Below are 19,648 nucleotides of genomic sequence, written 5' to 3'. Positions count from 1 at the left end.
CCATGATAGAACTCTCCAGAAAGCACTTTGTATGATGAAATAAAATTTGGTCTTAAGGTAAAGATTATTCCCACATGAAAAATAAAAGATGAGGAAAAACTGATCAGAGAAGGTTAAACATATTATAAAAACATTGCAAATATTAATTACAAGATGATAATGGGTGACTACCACAACTAAGGATTTTAGAATGACCCTTCAATCATAAGGTCAAAACTCCCTACCCTGATGTAGAACTAGCCTGTTTCTTTATTTACAGTAAGGTTTTCTTAAAACGCTTTCAGTAACACTTACAGAAAAAGTGACTTAGAGAACAAGAATTTTATGTTTTGTCCTCTTATTGATGGGCCATTTAAAACGTGGTGATTGGGTTCTATACAAATGCCAGGATTGGCACTCGGGAGGCAGAGGCAGGCGGATCTCTGTGAGTTCGAGACCAGCTGGTCTACAGAGCTAGTTCCAGGACAGGCTCCAAAGCCACAGAGAAACCCTGTCTCGAAAAACAAAAACAAAAACAAAACAAAAAAAAATGCCAGGATTGTGTATTTGCCTCCCGGGTGAAGCCTTTCCTTGTTGTATGGCCATTGTCTTAGTAGTAGGAAACGTCGTATTAAGAATTATTTCTAGTTGGGATGTTTCTGCTAAATTACATAATAATCATGATGTATATTTTAATGAAAATATTCAGACCTTTATAAAACGTATTTGTAAGTCTATTTGGTCTCCTGTTCTGAATTGATGGCTACTATTCCTCTAAACCTGAGATCTACTCTTTTTTGAAAAATGTATTTATCTCCTTCTGAGAACTGGGTGTCCTAGCCAGGTGGTGGTAGCACTGGGCACCTTTAATCCCAGGACTTAATCCAGGACTTTAATCCCAGGCAAAAGCAGGCAGATCTCTGTGAGTTTGAGGCCTGCGTATTCTACAAATAAAGTTTTAGGACAGCCAGAGATACACAGAGACAGCGTATCTTGAATAAGCAAACCAAAGAATGAGGCTGGGAGGGAAATGGCAAAGCCTTTGTCAGGGCCATGTGTAGATGCTGACAGTGTGTGCAGAAAATGTCCACCACAGCTTTCTCCTAGCCAGAAACTCAGGGCCTGAACCCTGCTCCCCTACAAGAGCTGTCTCTACCGAGGTTAGCTAAATCTGTCTCCTTGATCCAGCTGCACACCATAAACCCTGCCTCCCCCTTTGGTTGTATGTAATGACCCCGCTTCCTTGTTCAGCTTTATGGACCCCCCCCCCCCGCCCCTTTCAATGTTCAAGTCTATATAAACAAAGGCAGGGGTGTGTGGTTTCTCCAGCAGAGAGCCCAGTCTGGCTCTAGCTTTTCTGTGAATCTTTCCGGGTGTGTATTTTCCTCATTTCCTGGCCACCCCAGTCAAGTCTGATCCTGGACCCGTGCTGAATGCAGCACCCTACGGCATACTTAAGACAGCCAGCTGCCTTAAAGTAACCTTAACGCTATTTTCTTATGTCATGTTCAAAGATTTGGGTTGCCTCTTTTTTCCAAATTACACAGAAAACAATCAGACTCGAATGGCAACAACATTCATGATGATTTATACTTTTTTAAAAAAAATTGATGTTTCCTGATTAGAAGAGTATTTACAGTAGCCAAGATTAAAAATTAAAATTAAATAATGTTCATATTTTACTAATACAAAGAAAAATATTGCAAGTAATTCCTATTGGAGTTTTGTTTCCCTTTCTGATGATAAGAAATAAGACTTGGTTGTAAAAAAAAAAAAAAAAATTCTGATTTTTACCCCATCACTAATATTTGGTACATGTGAAAAAAATGATTTTATTGAAAAAGTGTTTTAAAACAAAACAGTACAAAACCTGATTTCCTTTTTAATGTGACCTTACATTTACTGCAGCAAACTAAACTTTGGTGCCAGGACAGGAAAGGGATACAGGGAAACTAGGAGAAGGAAAGGAACATTTTTCCAGGACTCCATCAGAAACTCCCTAAGACGTCTGTGTAACACTACTGCTTCCTGGATTTAAAAAAAAAAATCAGATTGTAAGGCCATCCACTGCACACCCAGAGACACCCGTATAAGTTTTCAAACGAGAAAAAGTAGTGTATTAGCAACCCTTTGAGAGACACAAAATTGGTCCACATGGCAAACACCTAGACAACTGAGTGTGACTTGTTTGAAGGCCCATGTCCACCCATGCTCATGTGTCTTTTTCTTTTTTTTTTGAGAGCCCCACTTCATTTTCACTCTTGTGCTTCAAATCCGCGTTTAAGATAACTTAAGCCCCATCTCTGCAACATACTGGTTCTCCCTGAGAGCCTTTTTTTTTTTAACTTTCTTTTTTTATTTATTTTTTTATGTCTTTCACATCATGCATCTCCATCCTATCCATTTCCCATCCCTTTGTATCTGCCCTCTGCCCTTGCAACCTCCCCCACAAAGATAAAATAAAATTTTAGAGGAAAAAAAAGTAAAAAAGAAAAAATTCTTGTCTCGGAAGCTGTAGCGTGACGCAGTGGATCACGCAGTAAACCCTTTTATCCATAGATCTTTATTTGCAAGTGTTCTTTTCAGAGTCGTTGGTCTGGTCTGAGACCCCTGGTTTCTGTTACACTATTGACATAGGCCCTTCAGTGGGACTCCTCTTGGGTATCTTCTTGTTGCCTTGCGTTGTGGAAACCCTGCAGCTTTGGGTCTGCAGGACCGGTCCCTTCATGAGCACCGGCAGATCACAGATGGTGTGGATGTTGGGGTGGGCCAACTCATTACCCCGGTTCTGGGCCTGGGTCCTTGCATAGTTGGTCAGCCCGCCGGCTCTCCCCCATTCTCACCACCAGGGTGCGCTCTCCAGCATTGCCCAAGCTAGTTCACCGTTTGCAGCCCTGAGCAAATGATTTTATTAAAAAAGTGTTTTTTTTTTTAATATGAAAAACTTTCATATTCTGAAAGGAAAATGAAATCATGAAATTCACAGGTAAATGGATGGAACTAGATAAAATCATCCTGAGATGTTGGGAGCTGTGTGACCTAGTTTCAGATCAGCATGTAAACGCTTGTTTGATGGATCTTCACAAGGCAAAGCCCATAGAGATAGTCTCTCACTCAGCAAGGACCAGTAGACTGTGGGACAGATTCCTGCTGGGGCCGCGTGGCCTGCACACTCTCTTCTCTCTCATAATACTGAAGATCCTAAGTCAATGATAACCAAGATACAATCTGTAGTATCACAGAGGTTAAGTATAGAGCAAGTGGCTGGTGGAACAGATAGATCTTGTTAGGAACGAGAAATAGAATAGGTAGTTATGGATGGACTGTGGGGCTGGAATGGGAGTGTCAAGTGGGAAGGCAAAGGAGAGAGGGAGACAAGAAGGGGAGAAAGGGAGAGACAGTTAAGGGCCATTTGAGATGTGGTATGGAAACCTAACACTGTAGAAACTTCTGTATTTTAATAGACTTATATGAAGGTGATCTAAATAAAATCACCGAATAATGGGGGAGACAGTCCACACTGGCCATCTTCCTATACCAAATGAAGCTTCCAGCCCAGGGGTTGGGATACATCTAATTGAGCTGTTGGCCAAAAGGGTACCTTTGGACAATCCAGGCTGTTGCCAAGACTATAGGTTGCTCTCCACAAACTTACAGAAAGGCCCCATTCCCGAAGATAACACCCACACAACTCATTGAATATGAAGAGATTGTAGAGTGAATTCTAATTGTTCTTAATAATAAAAACTCGGAGTCAGACACAGGGCAAGATCACAGAAGTAAAACAGCCAGCCACTAAAGTTCTTACTTCCTCAAAATCCTCAGACCAAAAAGTTGAGCTCCCATCTCCTCCCACTTAAACTCCTCTCTCTGCCCAGCCATATCACTTCCTGTCTCCACCTCCCTAACGCTGGGATTAAAGGCATAAGATCCCTAGTGCCTGGATCAAAGGTGTGAGCTCTGTTTCTCTTTTAGACTGGTTAAATCTCTGGTAGCCCAGTGTGGCCTTGGACTCCTGGTCTTCCAGCTTTCACGTCCCAAGTGCTGGAATTAAAGCTGTGTGTCACCACGGCCTGGCCTCTATGATTAACTAGTGGCTAGTTTTGCCCTCTGATCTTCAGGCAAGCTTTGTGTGTTAGAACACAAACAAAACATCACCACAGAAGGTCAAGCTGGTGCCTAGGTATTCTTCGCTGTTGTTACAGCTTCTTTGATATACAGGAAGGTTCTCTGCATTCTATCAAAGAAGAAACATAAATACCAACCCAGCCAGGAAGTTTGATTTACAGTGGTGTCCTGGCTGCAAGATAGGCTAGCTTAGTGATGGCATAAAACCTGTGGGAATAACCAACCAATATCTTGTTTGATTTAAGGTCCACTCCACAAGCAAAAATAAGTGGGCATGTGTAAGAGCCAAAGTTATTTTTTTTAATTACTGTGCCTAAGAGATCCATAAAACAAAATATCTCAAGCCTGCAAGCCCCTTGCCCAAGGACAGAAACTTCCTGAGATGCTGGAGGATGTTGTTTAGGTAGGATAACAAGTCACATGTTTTCAATTTCCTATTCAAGTTTGGTTGACTCAACTGCACTAGATATGCTTGATCATCTCCTAGGCAGGAGGTACGTAGTCAGGAAGTAAATCCGAATGTATCCACCCCACCCCATTGGGTGAATGCGGGAAGTTCGTAGCCTTGAGGGTTTGCCTTTCTAAGTGCCTGGCCAAAGTAGCTCAGGCCATTCTCTGGGAACTCTCGAAGGGACCTGGATCCCTGGCCTGTATTTAATTAAACGTGCTTCCAATTTGGCTCAAAATGGTGGTAACGGTCTCATTCTCACCCAGTAGGACTAGCAAATCCTCATTTTTATTCAGTCACAACCCGTGTCTCAAGTCAGGCCCAGTCACCTGTCCTCAACGGTCAATTAAAGGAGTCAAATTAAAAGTGGAACACAAAACAGATTTTCTCAACACTGTGAAGAGGGACAGAGAAACCCAGCGAACCCCCGAGTTCACGTTTAGGGTACTGGCGGGGGTTAAGCTTAGAGCACCAATGATAAGCTCATCTACACAGTCCTGGTCAAAGTACCAGGCAGGAAGACCCCTGGCCAGCCCAGAATCCTATCGCTGCTACATCACTGCCTAGCCCGTAGGCAGGAGCAAAAGGCCCCTGTAAGAGACAAGCTCTCCCCATTCCCTTCTCTCTTCTCACTGTTCTTCTGAAGAGGCAAGCAGGTCAATGGTATCATGAAATTTGCAGAGAAATGGATGGAACTAGAAAAAAATCACCCTGATCACTCAGACAAATATGAGTATACTCAGTCATAAGTGGGTACTAAATGTAGAGCAAAGGATAACCAGACCACAATCCACACCTAGGTAACAAGGACCCTAGAGGGATACAGGGATTGCCCAGGGAAGGGGAAACAGATGAGATTTTCTGGGTAAACTGGGGTTGGGAGGGGTAAATGGAAGGGAATGAGGGATGGTTGAGTTGGGGAAGGGATGGAGTGGGAGAGCAATGAAAGAGAGATCTTGATAGAGGAAGTCATTATGGGGCTAGGGAAATTCCCAGGAATCCACAGCTAAGCAATAGTGCCTGAACTGGCCTTACCCTAACTGTCATCATAGAACCTATTTTAAGTTTTTAAGATAGCTAAGTATATAGCAATTATAAAATTTGAGAAAAACTAAACTTTGATTTGTATCACTCTACTGTGTGTGTTAGCAGACACTGGGTGTATTTTATTTTTTTGCTTTTCAAGACATGGTTTGTCTGTGTAGTCTAGGCTGTCCCAGAACTCAGAGATCTGTCTGCCTCTGCCTCCTGAGTGCTGGGATTAAAGGCATGCACCACCACTGCCAAGCTTGAGTATATTTTATTTTAACATCCACCTTTTTGCTCTGAACTAAATGACAGAACTAGTTCAGAACTATAATCAATCATGGTAAGTATGCAAGAATATATATACTTATACCACATATAGTATATATAATATCTATTATTAAAATATATAATATGTATTATATGTAGTCCATATCAAAATAATTGAGAAAGCAAAATCAGCATGTGAGTTTTAGTGAGTATGCTTTAAAGAGTTTTATATAGAATGTTTACCAATTTAATCACAGTTGAACATGAAAATTTTATTTCTTATGTATGAACAATGCAAAGCTAAAACTTACAAGAACATTCCGATTCAGAAGGAAGTTTCAAAGTACAGTATCAATTAACGACAAATTGGTCTTTTGTATGTTATCTAGCACCATGACTTTCTTTGTTAAACAACCAATTAAACACATGAAAGGCATTGTTGTTTATTTTTTGCTGATTTTCAAAGGTGATCCTTTGATGTTGAGTTTGTCCGCAAAAACGTGTGCTCTTCTTCCATTCTCCACGGCTAGATTTTGATGAATTTTCTCTCTAGGAAATATACATATGACTATTAATACCATTTAAAATACTCAGTGGTTTATAAGTCATTGCAAACAAGTTAAAAATCACTACAATTTAGAGTTTGATCTTAAAAGTCCCCCCAGAACTTTAGAAAAGTACTTTATTGAACATTCAAGAAGGCAGGAGCTGTTTTGCCTAAGATGTACTGAATTGCTTGCAGCTTAATCGGTGTTGTTAAAATGGTAGCCACTAGGGATATTTACCCTTAATTCAGCTCCTGAGTTGCACCACCCACATGTGAGAGGGGATTCGTGGTCAACCATGTCTAACAGTTAATATGCTGGCCAGCACACTTTATCATGTGGAAATTCACTACTGAAAATTTGAACAGACATAACTACTAAGAGAAAATATAGCTGCTAGGGCCACAGATTTATAGAACAGCCAACACGCGCTTGCTTTCTCTAACTGGGACCTAGATTTGTGCTGAAGCTTAGCAATGTTAGATTAGACACCCTTTAATTAAGAGCAATGCTTTCAGAAACAGCTTTTACCTTCTTTTGGGTTCTCGTGACACTGGATGCTCATGACCCACACTTCGCATTCTAGTGTTCTCTAGATTGTGTGGCCGTCCAGTAGGCTTGTACTTCAAAACTTCACTTTGCCACTCATCATCAAAAGCATGAGCATCGCCTATATGAAAGGACAAGTATTTAGGTTGCTATGCCAGCTTGGCCGTGGGTCACCACACACCGCGCAGTCTAACCTTCCGACCGAGGGGGTGCTTCTGCGGTGTCTCCCTTGTTTATTTCTCTCCTATCGATCATTTGGCTATGGTAGTATGGGCTTTCACTTAGCTCCTGGGTTATCCTCTTACTCAGTGGACTGGACGATCAAGTCCACGCATTTCTGAACTCCTGGACCATCTCCCCATGGGAGTGCTGCTCCCCATGCTCGTGGGCATCTCTCCTCACCTCTTTACGTTCCTGACTTGACTTCTCAAGCTTGTCAGTTTCCCAACACTATCAATTATGTTGTCATCAAGAAGGTAAACTAGGGCCGGGCGGTGGTGGCGCACGCCTTTAATCCCAGCACTCGGGAGGCAGAGGCAGGCGGATCTCTGTGAGTTCGAGACCAGCCTGGTCTACAAGAGCTAGTTCCAGGACAGGCTCCAAAACCACAGAGAAACCCTGTCTCGAAAAACCAAAAAAAAAAAAAAAAAAAAAAAGAAGGTAAACTAATTTCTCTAAGAACACACAGATGATTGTTCTTGTTCTTTCACATTCTTTACAAAATATCCTAAACTTAACTTTCCCATATATTATTATAAAATACTCAGTGTACATATGTACATACATATATGTGTATGTTGTTTATTTTTTAATTTATATGTATATGTGTGTGTCCATGAGGATGTAAATGCTGGAGGTCAGAAGCATCTTTGGAACTGTAGTTACACGTACTTGTGGGTCACCTGATGATGTAACCCACATGGATTGTCCCTGGCACCCTGCCTAGGGCTGATGAGGGAACAAAGAAATGACAAGGAACACGCATACAGAGAAGCCGGGGTCAGGTGGGTTGCCAGCACTCTGTTGGAGCAGCACCAACTACTCCCGAACAACAACCTGAAACCTGTGTTTTTACTGAGCACCATAGTTGGGAGGGTTAGCTAGGCTCCACAGGTCATCTCTGTAGACCAGCAGTCTAAATCTGTAACAACAACCAGGAGGAGGAAGTTGAAGCGTCCAGTTTTTGTATACAACGATCAATCTCTGTAAACGTTCACACTTGGACTAGAGGAACAAGACTGCCAATTCCTAGGCCGCCCTACTGAAGAATGCCTTTGCCAGTTTCTCACGGCTCTGAGGCTATGGTCCTTGTGTGGCCACATCAATGATATACATCCCTTTAGGACTTCACTGACACAGGGCTTCCTCTGCTCCCTACATCCTGACAGTAAGAACTGAACTCGGGTGCTCTGTAAGAGAAGTATGAGCTCTTAACCACTACTCCTTCTCTCTAGGCATCTCAGTAAATACCTTAATGATAACATCATGATGATTACAGTGATTTGGCTTCCATCTTACTGCGGTAAGAATGATCTCTCTCCTACCACGTAGGCACCTGGAGTTAACCTTGAGGTAGGTTAAGTAATAAGTGCATTTATCTTATCCCCTGAGCAGTATCACCAGCCCATAATAGTCACTTTTATCTAAAATAATTTCTTTTCTGAAATGATACACATTTAAATTCTTTATTATGATAAAATATTATTCAAAGAATTTTCTAAAAATATGAGGTAAATGTGACATTGCAATATAATTCAATTTTAATGAAAGCATAAAAGCTTGATTACAAATATTTATTTAGAGAAAATAAGTAACTTTTCAATTAATAGTAATTTTAATGTAATTTAAAATATAATAAGAAAAGGTAAGAAGTAGAAGAGCTTAATGTACTGAAGAATAAATATAAAAATCTAGAAAAGAAAGATTTGCTTGGTATTTAGTATATTATCTTACATATATATTATAAATCAAAATATACTAGAAATTAAAATTACCTATACAAACTATAAAATCTTTTAAGTTATGAGATATTCACAAAACTTTTAGGTAACAGAATATTTTTGAAAAATAATAAGTGTTTATAGTTATAATGGTGGAATAAATTGAGCACAGTATGAACAAAATAGCAAAATATCAAGTTGGAAAATATGTTTATATATACATAAAACTAAGAAATTCGTCAAAACCTGGATGGTATTTTGGAATTGAAGTTATGACTGATTTTTATTTATTTCTTTAAGCTTCTTGGCAATCACAAAGTAAACTCATTTTGCCTTTAGTTAGATAATATTACTAAGAAAGAACTCCAAATCTTTCATTAAAATCTATCACTTAAAAGAAAACTGAACAACACCTCACAAAGTCAAGGTAAGATGTGTTAGGAGACAGAACCACAACTGAATACTCTGACCAGCACTTCCTGCACGTTCCTTATCCTAATAAAAATCCATGAAGTTCTAGGAATGCAGCTACTATTTTATCTTTTGGAAAATAAGTTTTGTGTGCTAACTTACTTTCATTCATATTGATGAACTCTTGATTGACTTCTTCATCTCCCGTCTTGTTATTCTTTGACTTTTTAATGACATGAGCTCGGTCATGGATATGATGACCAACAGCCATTTTCTCTAGACCGCTGTCAGAATCTCTTATCGCTCTTCTGGTTTCTTTTATCTTGAAAAATAAGGTAAAAGTTATATAGCTAGTATTTAATCCTAACGAATGGATTTAAGTCTACATTCTTTAGGCTCTGTTTATTGAAGTAAGGCCGCAGATTTGCTGCTGCCAAGTCCATTATTCTGTACAATTAATAAAATGATTAGCTGTACCCAGCTCCATTATCAACTTGGCGTGGTAATAAAGATAATATTTAACTATTTACAATTTTAACATTTTCCAAGTTGTAAAAATAATAAATCGTTAACACTGTCTCTGAGGACGCAATGGATGGAAGCTGATAAGCTCCTGCCTCTGCCTCCCGAGCGCTGGGATTAAAGGCGTGTGCCACCACCCGGCTACACTTTAAGTTTTAACTTCATATATAAACTCTAAGTAGACATTTCATGAAACAAAGGTTTCTTTTAGTGTCTATCTTATTAATGCACAAACGTAGTAAGGATCAACAGATATTTATGTGACGGTAAACCTCAACTTCCACCAGCCACCCACAGCAGAGAAATACTCAGAGCCAGGCATGGTAGTTTATAGGGAGGCAGGGCTGCTCCATGTTTGAGGGGAGCTGGGACTACACAGTAAGACTTGGTCTAAAACCAGCAGTAATAAAACTCACTCCTCCTGGAGCCCTCCTGGTTTGAGTTGAGGCCTGGAACACCTTTGGTGGTTCATCTCCTACTTTGGAATAGGTCATGACAGAGGAAGAACAAAACGAATGCCCATTCGGATCCATTGAGAGCTGACCCTAGAGACAAGGGCAATGTGAATTAAGATTCTAGTTAAACATAAAGAATTAATGTCAAGAGTTGAAACAATCAATACTATTAGCTATAGAGTTGTTCAAAATGGAACTAGGTGCCCTAATCTACTGCAATTTTTTTAAAATATTTATTTATTTATTTATTTATTTATTTATTTATTATGTATACAGCATTCCTTCCATGTATGCGTGCAGGCCAGAAGAGGGCACCAGACCCCATTACAGATGGTTGTGAGCCACTATATGGTTGCTGGGAATTGAACTCAGGACCTTTGGAAGAGCAGGCAATGCTCTTAACCACTGAGCCATCTCTCCAGCCCCCTCTACTGCGATTTTTAATGCTAATTTCTATTTCTTGTATAAAGAATAACAAATGATTCAAATCCCAGTTTGTGTGGCTTAGATTTAGATAAAGAAGATGCATTCCTTAGGCAGAGGTCATCTCTTGTAATGTCCTGCCAATCAAGATCAAGTGAACTAGGAATGTACCAGGAACTGTCACACTTTCTTTAGGTACCAGATTGATATATTCCTAAAACCATTACTAATACCCTAGATTTTAGCATTCTTAAATGATCCATAGAATTCAAAATGGATATTGAAATGATACAGGTCACCTTCAGATCAAACCAAGTTACTTGCTTTGATGCTAATATTATAAGCACAAAAGTAGCCGTATTAGTGTTCATTTATAATAGTTAGACTGTATGGAGCTAATCTAACATCCAAAACATTTTTGTTTTCAGAGATTTTTTTTTAAATATTGAAAGGTAGTTATGTAATGCAACTTTCGAAGTAAATAGGTAACAATAAAACATGCAAATTTATAGAAAGTGTTCTTTTACAATAGCAACTCATAATATTTTTGTAAGCCAACCAATGTGACTTATCAGACCTTTAGGTTGTAAATAAATTAATGAGATATAATTATAATTTTTTAATTGAGTAAGAGAAAATATATGCAAGCTGTTATTATAATTATAATATTCTAATATAATCACTTAAACTTTTGTTTCAGGAATCAATTACCTATGAATCGTATATGGGTTAATCATGCAACTTATTATGTAATAATGTTAATTATTACATGTACTACTCATGTAATATTGTTTATGGGTTAGCCATGTAATCACTTCTTTTGCTATGCTAAGTGTGGTTAAAGATGTTTGAAAATAGTGTTCTCATCAGTCTGTTTTCAGTACTTACAAAGTTTCTTTGTAACTCCTGCATACTGTTTCGCATATTTAACATCATCCGATCCATTGTCTGAAAAGGGTTGACATCTGCATGCTACAGGATATCAGGAAGGATGTTATTAACTACAACACCAATGCATAGACATCTTCCCAAACCAGTTAAAAACATTCCCCAATTTACTGTATCATGCAGTAACCAACTAGACAAAAATAATGTAAGGGCTACACATTTAGAGTGATTTGCTAAAGAAAAAGGACCAGATGCAAAAATCATAAACAGACAACATAAATTAGGGAGTTAGAAGACTGCAACTATATACACACATTATACGCCTAGATACACACACACACACACACACACACATACACAAATGTTTGTATATACACTTATACATAGTTTTCTTAAGCCAGAGTCTTCCTTTCTCCTCCATGCTTTTTTATCTTTCTTACTAACCCTTAAGGCTCAGTCTTCTCTAGGGAAGATGGCTCAGACAGCGCATACTCTCTCGGGTAGGGCCTGAGCTCAGTTCCTAGCAGTCAAGCATTTCACTATTGCCTGTAATTCTAACTCCAGCTACCAAGTACCTGACACTCTCTTTGGCCCCGTTGGGCTCTGTACAAATGTGTATAAATCCCCACACATAAATACTATATTTTTTAAATTCACCACTAATTGATCTTCACCAGTACACTCCAAAGCTTTGCGCTGCGGTCTTGTGTTTCCTGTGTGCTACCACGGTGCACACCTCCTCACCATTTTATTAGTGTCTTTGTGATACTCTGCTTTCCTCTATAATCAGGTCCTCGGAAAGGACAAGTATTCATCTCAAACTTCAGAGACTCAAATAACTTAAATTTAGTGCAAAATAATGAAAATAACCTTTTCATGAAAATATAACTACAAGCAGTCTAAGTTTATTATGTTCCAATCCTTGGATTCCTTGCTCGCATTAGAAACTAGTAAACTAGTCAAACAAGCTGGCAGGTCTGCTATAGAATATCCATACTTGTAAAGGTAGCAAGAAAAACCTGACGTCAGAGAGAAAGCGGCCAATCTGAGTGCTCCCAAACATCTTAATTTTTCACCTTGTGAAAAGTCATCACAGGTATGTGGAAATCCATCTTTTTTTTTTTTTTAAATATATCAATCTTTATTTATTATGTATACAATATTCTGTCTGTGTATGTGCCTGAAGGCCAGAAGTGGGCGCCAGACCTCTTTACAGATGGTTGTGAGCCACCATGTGGTTGCCGGGAATCGAACTCAGGACCTTTGGAAGAGCAGGCCCTTAACCACTGAGCCATCTCTCCAGCCCGGAAATCCATCTTTGAAACACAATTATCAAGTTTCTTTGAACAGCACATGAATGTTCCCTCAAAATCGACTTTTCCATTTCTGAAGACTAATTTTACATTTTAAATGATTTACTGTAACCATCTTGATCTCAACCTGTGGGGTCACAACCTCTTTGGCAAACTATCTCCAAAAATATTTACATTATAATTCATAGCAGTAGCAAAATTACAATTATGAAGTAGCAAGAAAAGCAATTTTATGGCTGGGGAGGCCACCACAATGTAAGGAACTGTATTATATGGTTACAGCATTAGGAAAGTTGAAAACCAATGATCTTGACAGAAATGAAGATATTCTAAAAACCTATTTTTGCCTCTATCAGACTATTGGCTATCAGACTATTGAAATAATCCCCTAGAAACTGGATTTTCCTCAGGAATTTCACAGTAGGAAAACAAAAAGGCTGAAGCTTGGTACTATCCAGTGCAGGAACTTGTCTCTCAGGAAGAGATTTCAGAGTTATGTCAACGTGTTGGGTTCTTTACAGGAGAGACTGGAGCTGAGTCAACGATGGGTCAGTCATGGCTGGGAGCACACAGTGACTAGGACAGCTTACTTAATCTGTACATCTTCCCTCCATACCAAAGTCTCACGTCAAGACCCTGCAGATGGACCCAGGAAGGCTCTGGACCTTAGGTCTCCCCAGAGTGGCAACACTGAACACATCTCTTTCTCACTTTTCACTATTACTTGTCTGTTTAACTGGCTTATTGGTGATCAGTGGGTAAGTCTGGCTTGTTAGTGCGGTCAGGCCAGGCCCTGGTCCTAACAACTCTGATAATTACTTTAGAAAACCCATGTCTATGCCCTCTTGGGTAAATTTAATACATGCAACAAAGGTTGCCAGTACAAAGCTTAAAAGCCATTATGGAAGTTAGTGAGATGCATGCAAACTCATTCTGCTTGAGTTAATAAAAATATGTTAAAAATATAGCGAAAATAATTTCTGCCTAATGACACGAACCATACCACCAAGCCTTCCAAAAGGCACAAGAGAAAAACTTGTTGCCTAGAAAAAAAATACACAATAAATTCTGGTTGCCTTTATTATATGGGCACACCTAAAATATAAAAATGCACTGCAGAGCCATGCAGCTCAGGGCTACAGTCATTCCAGGGCTTTTTAGTTAAAGATGCTCAGTGAGCTTTTAGATGCTCTGTTTACTGAAGCATCTGCCTGGACAGCAAACAGACGCCACAGCATGACTGAAAATAGGGTCGTTTCAGTAAGGTAATGGAAAGAAAGTCTTTGCTATAGACTAACACCAACATCAAATATAACGACTAAGATCAAAGCATTTGCTAATGCCATTGCTATTTCTATTCCATATTTTTTAAGATCCACTACTCCTGCTAAAACCAATTAAAACAAGACACTTAATCACATTATTATCATTACCAAATGAGTAAACAGATAAAAATGTATGCTTCTTAAAGATCAGTTTAAGGGATAAGACATTAGCATAGGTTTCAGAAACGGCAGACAAAGCAAGTTAAATAGAAAAGACGGAATAATCAAACAGTTCACACAACTCCCAAATGTAGAAAAGAGTACATTTTTATGGGAATGAAGGGATGGGGCTGGGGAGATGTCTCAGTGGCTGAAGGCGCTTGGCACCAAGCCTGCTGACCTGAGTTTGCTCTCCAGGACACACACCACAAGGACAGATCTGACTTCCCCAAGACTTCTCTGACCTCCACATGGGCTCACTCCCTCAAGTGCAATTAACTTTGTTTTAAGTTAAAAATATTAACTGTTTGAAGGATTCAAGTGCTCTAAGTAAAACTTGGATTTTCTGAGTTAAAGTGTAGAGCTACAAGGTGGGCGAATTATACAGACCCCAGATCTTGCCATTCAGGTGGGGGGGGGGCGAGGCAGGAAGTCAGCCTGTACCAGAGAGTGAGCTCCATGCCATCCAAAACTACATAGCCTAAAAGGAGACTATGTATAGGCATACAGACAAACAATGTTTTACTTTTTTTTTTTTTTTTTTTTTTTTTGAGACAGTGTTTCTCTGTGTAACCTTAGATCTCCTGGAACTTGTTTTGTAGATCAGGCTGGCCTCAAATACACAAGAGCTCTGCCTGCCTCTGCCTCCTGAGTGATGGGATTAAAGATGTGTGCCACTACACCCAGCTAAGTTTTACCATTTAAAAGTCAGTATTACTATAGACAAGAGAATAATTACAAAATTATGTTTATTTAGAACAGAATCATGTTGGATGCACCAATAAAATTTTTACTTCTATTTCTTTGTACTGGAAGAATTAGATGCCCTCTGGCATATCACCTAGTTATAAGGAAACTAACAAGTTTAAATATTAAATTTAGTTTTTATACTTGCTTTTTTTGGGACAGTGTCCTAGTTAGGGTTATTATCACTATGACGAAACACCATAACCACAGCAACTTGGGGAGGGAAGGGCGGATTTGACTTAGGCTTCCGATCCACTGCTCATCATCACATGAAGTCAGAACAAGAATTTAAGCAGGATCTGGAGGCACGAGCTGATGAAGAGGCCATGGAGGGTGCTGCTTGCTGGCTTGCACTGTATGCTGTTCTTAAGCTATTCAATCTAAAGAGTTTTATTATAGCAGCCCAACCATACATGAAAATAAGAGACCAGTCATTTTAAATGTTCATTTAAATGTTGGTCTTGAACTTTCTTTATATTCCAAATTATCCTCTTAACTTGACTTTCCTATTTAATCATGACGTCGATTAATCACATTTCGTCTATGTGTTTTCCTCTCAATTTAAAGAAACTTCAGCGAGACAAATATAATTTGAAGAATACTTAGATGCAAATAGTTCTAAATAATGCATCTTACCAACTACAGCTGCACAGAAATGTATCTCTTTATTTGGTTATGTATTCCTTATTCCAGTTTTTCTTAAACATTCAGTATTTTTTAGTGTAAGTGTCTGTGGAAGAGACAGTTACTTCTGCTCCAACAGGTATTCAATGGAGTTACTGCTGATTTGTATAAATGCCTTCAATACGTCTCCAGAGGAATTATAAGCAGGTCTCATTTATATGCTTACAAGTAAGGTAACAAAATTACCTTTTCTTGCTACCTTCGTGAAAGCTCCTACATAGCACATTTATCCAAAAAAAATGCATGTTTGCTATGGTTACAGCAAATACAGAACTATTTTAATATTCAAATGATTTTCAACATTCATAATTAATGTGCTCTTGCACTGTCGATTTTCCTGGTATTACATTTAGCTTTAAAAATGGATTAAGCTAAAAATTATATAAATGTGTCTCATCATGTAACATTAATTTATAACATTATAGATATAGCATCTATAAATGACACTATTTACTAATGAAAAGAAAAGTATGACTGGGTAAAGCTTACTTGTTTGAAAGGCACAGGCAATTTTATTTATCAGGTTTTATGATGAGCCAAACTATTTTGCTCTCATTAAGCTTATTGTGAAGAAAACATGAAAAATGTTTTTCTAGAGTAGTCTAGAATTCTGTGGATCGATCAGTCATATGCCTGCTGAGTTCTAAATATCTACATTTCAATTGTGAAGATTCATTTTTATGGAAATGCCATTCCTGGTGGCTGAAAAGTAACAGGAAGAGGAGGTGAAACCCACAATGGTTAACACACGTGTGTAAACTTTGCCTTCTGTTTGTGCCCTCCCAGTTTGGCTCTCAGCTACACAAGTCTTCTGAAGTCAAGGCTAATAAGTTCCCAATGTCCAATGTGTCCCAACCAGAGCTTAGTGAACCATAAAGATAGAACACCACACTAGATTTTGTTGCTATTTAAAATATAAAGTGTGTGTTCTAGGAGTTCCTGCTGGCTCTAATGCAGCATAGGGAAGGAAGTTCTCAGAGGGGAAATATGCAAGAAACAATGGCCTAGTATTGCTTATAATTGTACAACCTGTGGTCCTAAAGTTTTAATAGCACAGAGCAATTCTGTACCATTAACAATTCATTGTTCCCAGTTTTAGCTTTTCAACATGCCTCCCCGTTTATGTAACAAATATTTCCACAATAGAAGTATTAGTTATACCCTATCATTGGAAGTATGTAATGTCATATTTTTTTTTATCATGTTTCTGCAGAACTTTCTTGCCTGCTGTCTTTAACTTACAGTTAAGGAATCTTCCCCATCATTATCTCTACGATTGTGTGTTCTTCCTCTACCATCAGATACACTGAGCAAGTTTCTTCCAAAAGGTTCAGAGAAACTTCTCATCATGTTGCGCATACTTTCTCGGTGTGAAAGAAAGGAATCACTGTTGAGAATACAGAATAATGAAAAATTAATGTTACAATTTAAGAAAAACTGGCATATAGATACTACAAAGAACCTTGGGAGTTAATGTAATTGTTAAGGTAACAAAATATTACAAGTTAGAAGAGCATTATTTAATAAAAGACCTAGTATTATAAATACAATTATAAATAAATTTATAAGTAAATCCTATCCCATTTGCTATCTACTATATTTATTATACTAATAAAATATACTTTCATCTCATGTTCTATAAAAATGGTAAATACAAATTATCATGTTATAAGTAGTTTACGATGAGGAAAAGTGAAAAACAAATTAGAAAAAAATATTTCTATCTGGTAAGACCACTGTGGAAAGTCTACAACATAATTCTACAGGGTTAATAAAGAACACTCTATGCTGAATACTCCATGGGTAACAAATAACCTACCAAAGTTGTCTTTTTAAATTGAATATGCAGAAATGAAAGTTTGGAAAAGAACTCTCCTGAAATATAATACTGGTTGGAGCTGGAGAGATAGCTCAGTAAAGAGTACTTGTTGCTCTTCTAGAGGACTGGAGTTTGGTTCCTAGCACTCCCAGAAGACTCACAACTGTGTCTCACTATAGTTCCAGAGGATCCAACACCTTCTTCTGGCTTCTACGGGCTCCTGCACACACCTCTCTCTCCTCTCTCTCTCTCTCTCTCTCTCTCTCTCTCTCTCTCTCTCTCTCTCTCTCTCTTAACAAAAAGTAACACTGCTTATTTTTAAATTTCCTTATTGAGAGTTTGTCACTGAGAAACAGCGATGTTTAAGAACACTATAAAAGTACAATTATCTGTATAGTCAAAGCCAAAGATACAGATAATCTTTATAAGGTTAATTTTTTTCAAGACAGGGTTTCTTTGTGTAGCCCTGGCTGTGCTAGAATTCTGTAGACCAGGTTAGCCTTGAACTCACAGATCCACCTGCTTCTGCCTCCCAAGAGCTGGGGTTAAAAATGTGTGCCACCATGTCTTGCTTCTAAAACTAATTTTTATTTTTACTAATTCTAAATTTTATAATAATCAAACACCAAAATATCTCAATACTAAGCTTCAAGAAATGTTGTCAAACTTCTTTCAAATTACCAACTATTAAGCTGGTTAAAAAATACAGATTCACACCTGCCATGATGCCAAACTGGCTAACAATACGGATACCTATTCACACCTTCCATGATGTCAAGCTGGCTAACAATAGGGATTCCTATTCACACCTTCCATGATGTCAAGCTGGTTAACAATAGGGATTCCTGTTCACAATTACCATGATGATCAATCATACTGGCTCTGGGTCTGATTTATGAATATGTACCCCTGGTGATTTTAACTCAACTTTTAAGGAGCAAGGTCCTCTGTGAATCTGTGGTATCTGAATTAATTATAATTTGAGCATTTCTTCTGGAGACAAGTTTTCACAACTATAAAATAGGGATAATATCAAATATTCCTGTTATCATTATCATAATATGTAACTTGAAAACACAAAATATAATATCTGATACATTACTAAGTTGAATAAATCTTCATTTCTTAGTTTCACTTCCTCTTTCATGCATGAACATCATTCCCTATTATTCTATCACTAGAAGCTTCTCAGGGAAAGAGATTAGACTTTAAAAATACATAGAAATGATACTGTTGCAGCCCTTCTTCTATGTACTTAAGTATCAAGTTCCTTAGTATGCTACTCTTTCATTGCAATTTTGATTGAAAAGCCTAAACATTTGAACACTTCAGCATCATAATAATTTTCCAGTATTTTTCCAATAGAAACACACTAACCATGAGTCAATAATTTACTTTTCATTTTAGAGTATTTAAAGCACATCATGATTGTGACTTCCTTTGCCAAGTAACCTTATGGCTCCTTGCTTTCTAACTGAACCTCCCATGACAGTGTGGCCTCCTTCCAGAATTCTCCATGTCAGCCACCATCTCTATAAATTCTCTTGGTAATTCAGTCCCAGTCCTTTGACATTACCACAACGAAGGCCTGAAAAGCCAACATCTGCCAGTAATCTTAGACAGAAGGGCTTCTCCATGGAATCATACAGTATTAGTTTACAATTTAGTTCTACTAGCAAGAGTTCAGATTTCTTCATGCATTACCTTGGAAGTTTTTAAAAAAGCATGTGGCCGGAATCATTGCTCAGTAGAGTGCTTGCCTAGCGCATGGGGCTCTAGGCTCATCTCTAGCACTGGCTTTGTTATCCTAGCAACCCTAGCTGTCACTGGACAGTATTCCTTCTGTTTTTATTTTATGGACTAGTATTTGAAGTACTGGGGTTAGCTGTTCTTTCCAGGTCCAGTAGATTCAGTAGTGCATCCACAGGGCCTGAACTGTTTTCCTTTGAAGTGTTTGTTTTGTTCTGTTTTTTTTTTTTAATTGAAAAAACAAATTTCCTCCTCCTCCCAGCCTCCC

General features: G+C 38.4%; 1 protein-coding gene across 2 annotated transcripts in view; it reads right to left on the bottom strand.

Annotated features, from left to right (window-relative positions):
• Positions 1-5,839: 5,839 nt before the first annotated feature.
• Positions 5,840-19,648, bottom strand: part of Mlf1 (myeloid leukemia factor 1) — a 20,718-nt gene continuing 6,909 nt past the window's right edge. Inside the window, exons 2-7 of one of the 2 annotated variants that reach the window (XM_050147497.1) lie at positions 17,055-17,199; positions 11,585-11,668; positions 10,235-10,363; positions 9,459-9,618; positions 6,928-7,066; positions 5,840-6,400 (exon numbers count right to left, since the gene is read on the bottom strand). In XM_050147497.1, coding sequence (XP_050003454.1) covers positions 6,295-6,400; positions 6,928-7,066; positions 9,459-9,618; positions 10,235-10,363; positions 11,585-11,668; positions 17,055-17,199 — 763 coding nt within the window. In that variant the 3' untranslated portion in view covers positions 5,840-6,294. The remainder of the gene's footprint in view (positions 6,401-6,927; positions 7,067-9,458; positions 9,619-10,234; positions 10,364-11,584; positions 11,669-17,054; positions 17,200-19,648) is intronic. The other variant, XM_050147498.1, reaches the window with a different exon arrangement.

This window comes from Alexandromys fortis, unplaced genomic scaffold (assembly GCF_014885135.2).
Source record: "Alexandromys fortis isolate MF-2015 unplaced genomic scaffold, M_Fortis_MF-2015_v1.1 scaffold_53, whole genome shotgun sequence".
NCBI classification, from domain to species: Eukaryota; Metazoa; Chordata; class Mammalia; order Rodentia; family Cricetidae; genus Alexandromys; species Alexandromys fortis.
This window is presented reverse-complemented; position numbering and strand designations above follow the sequence as displayed.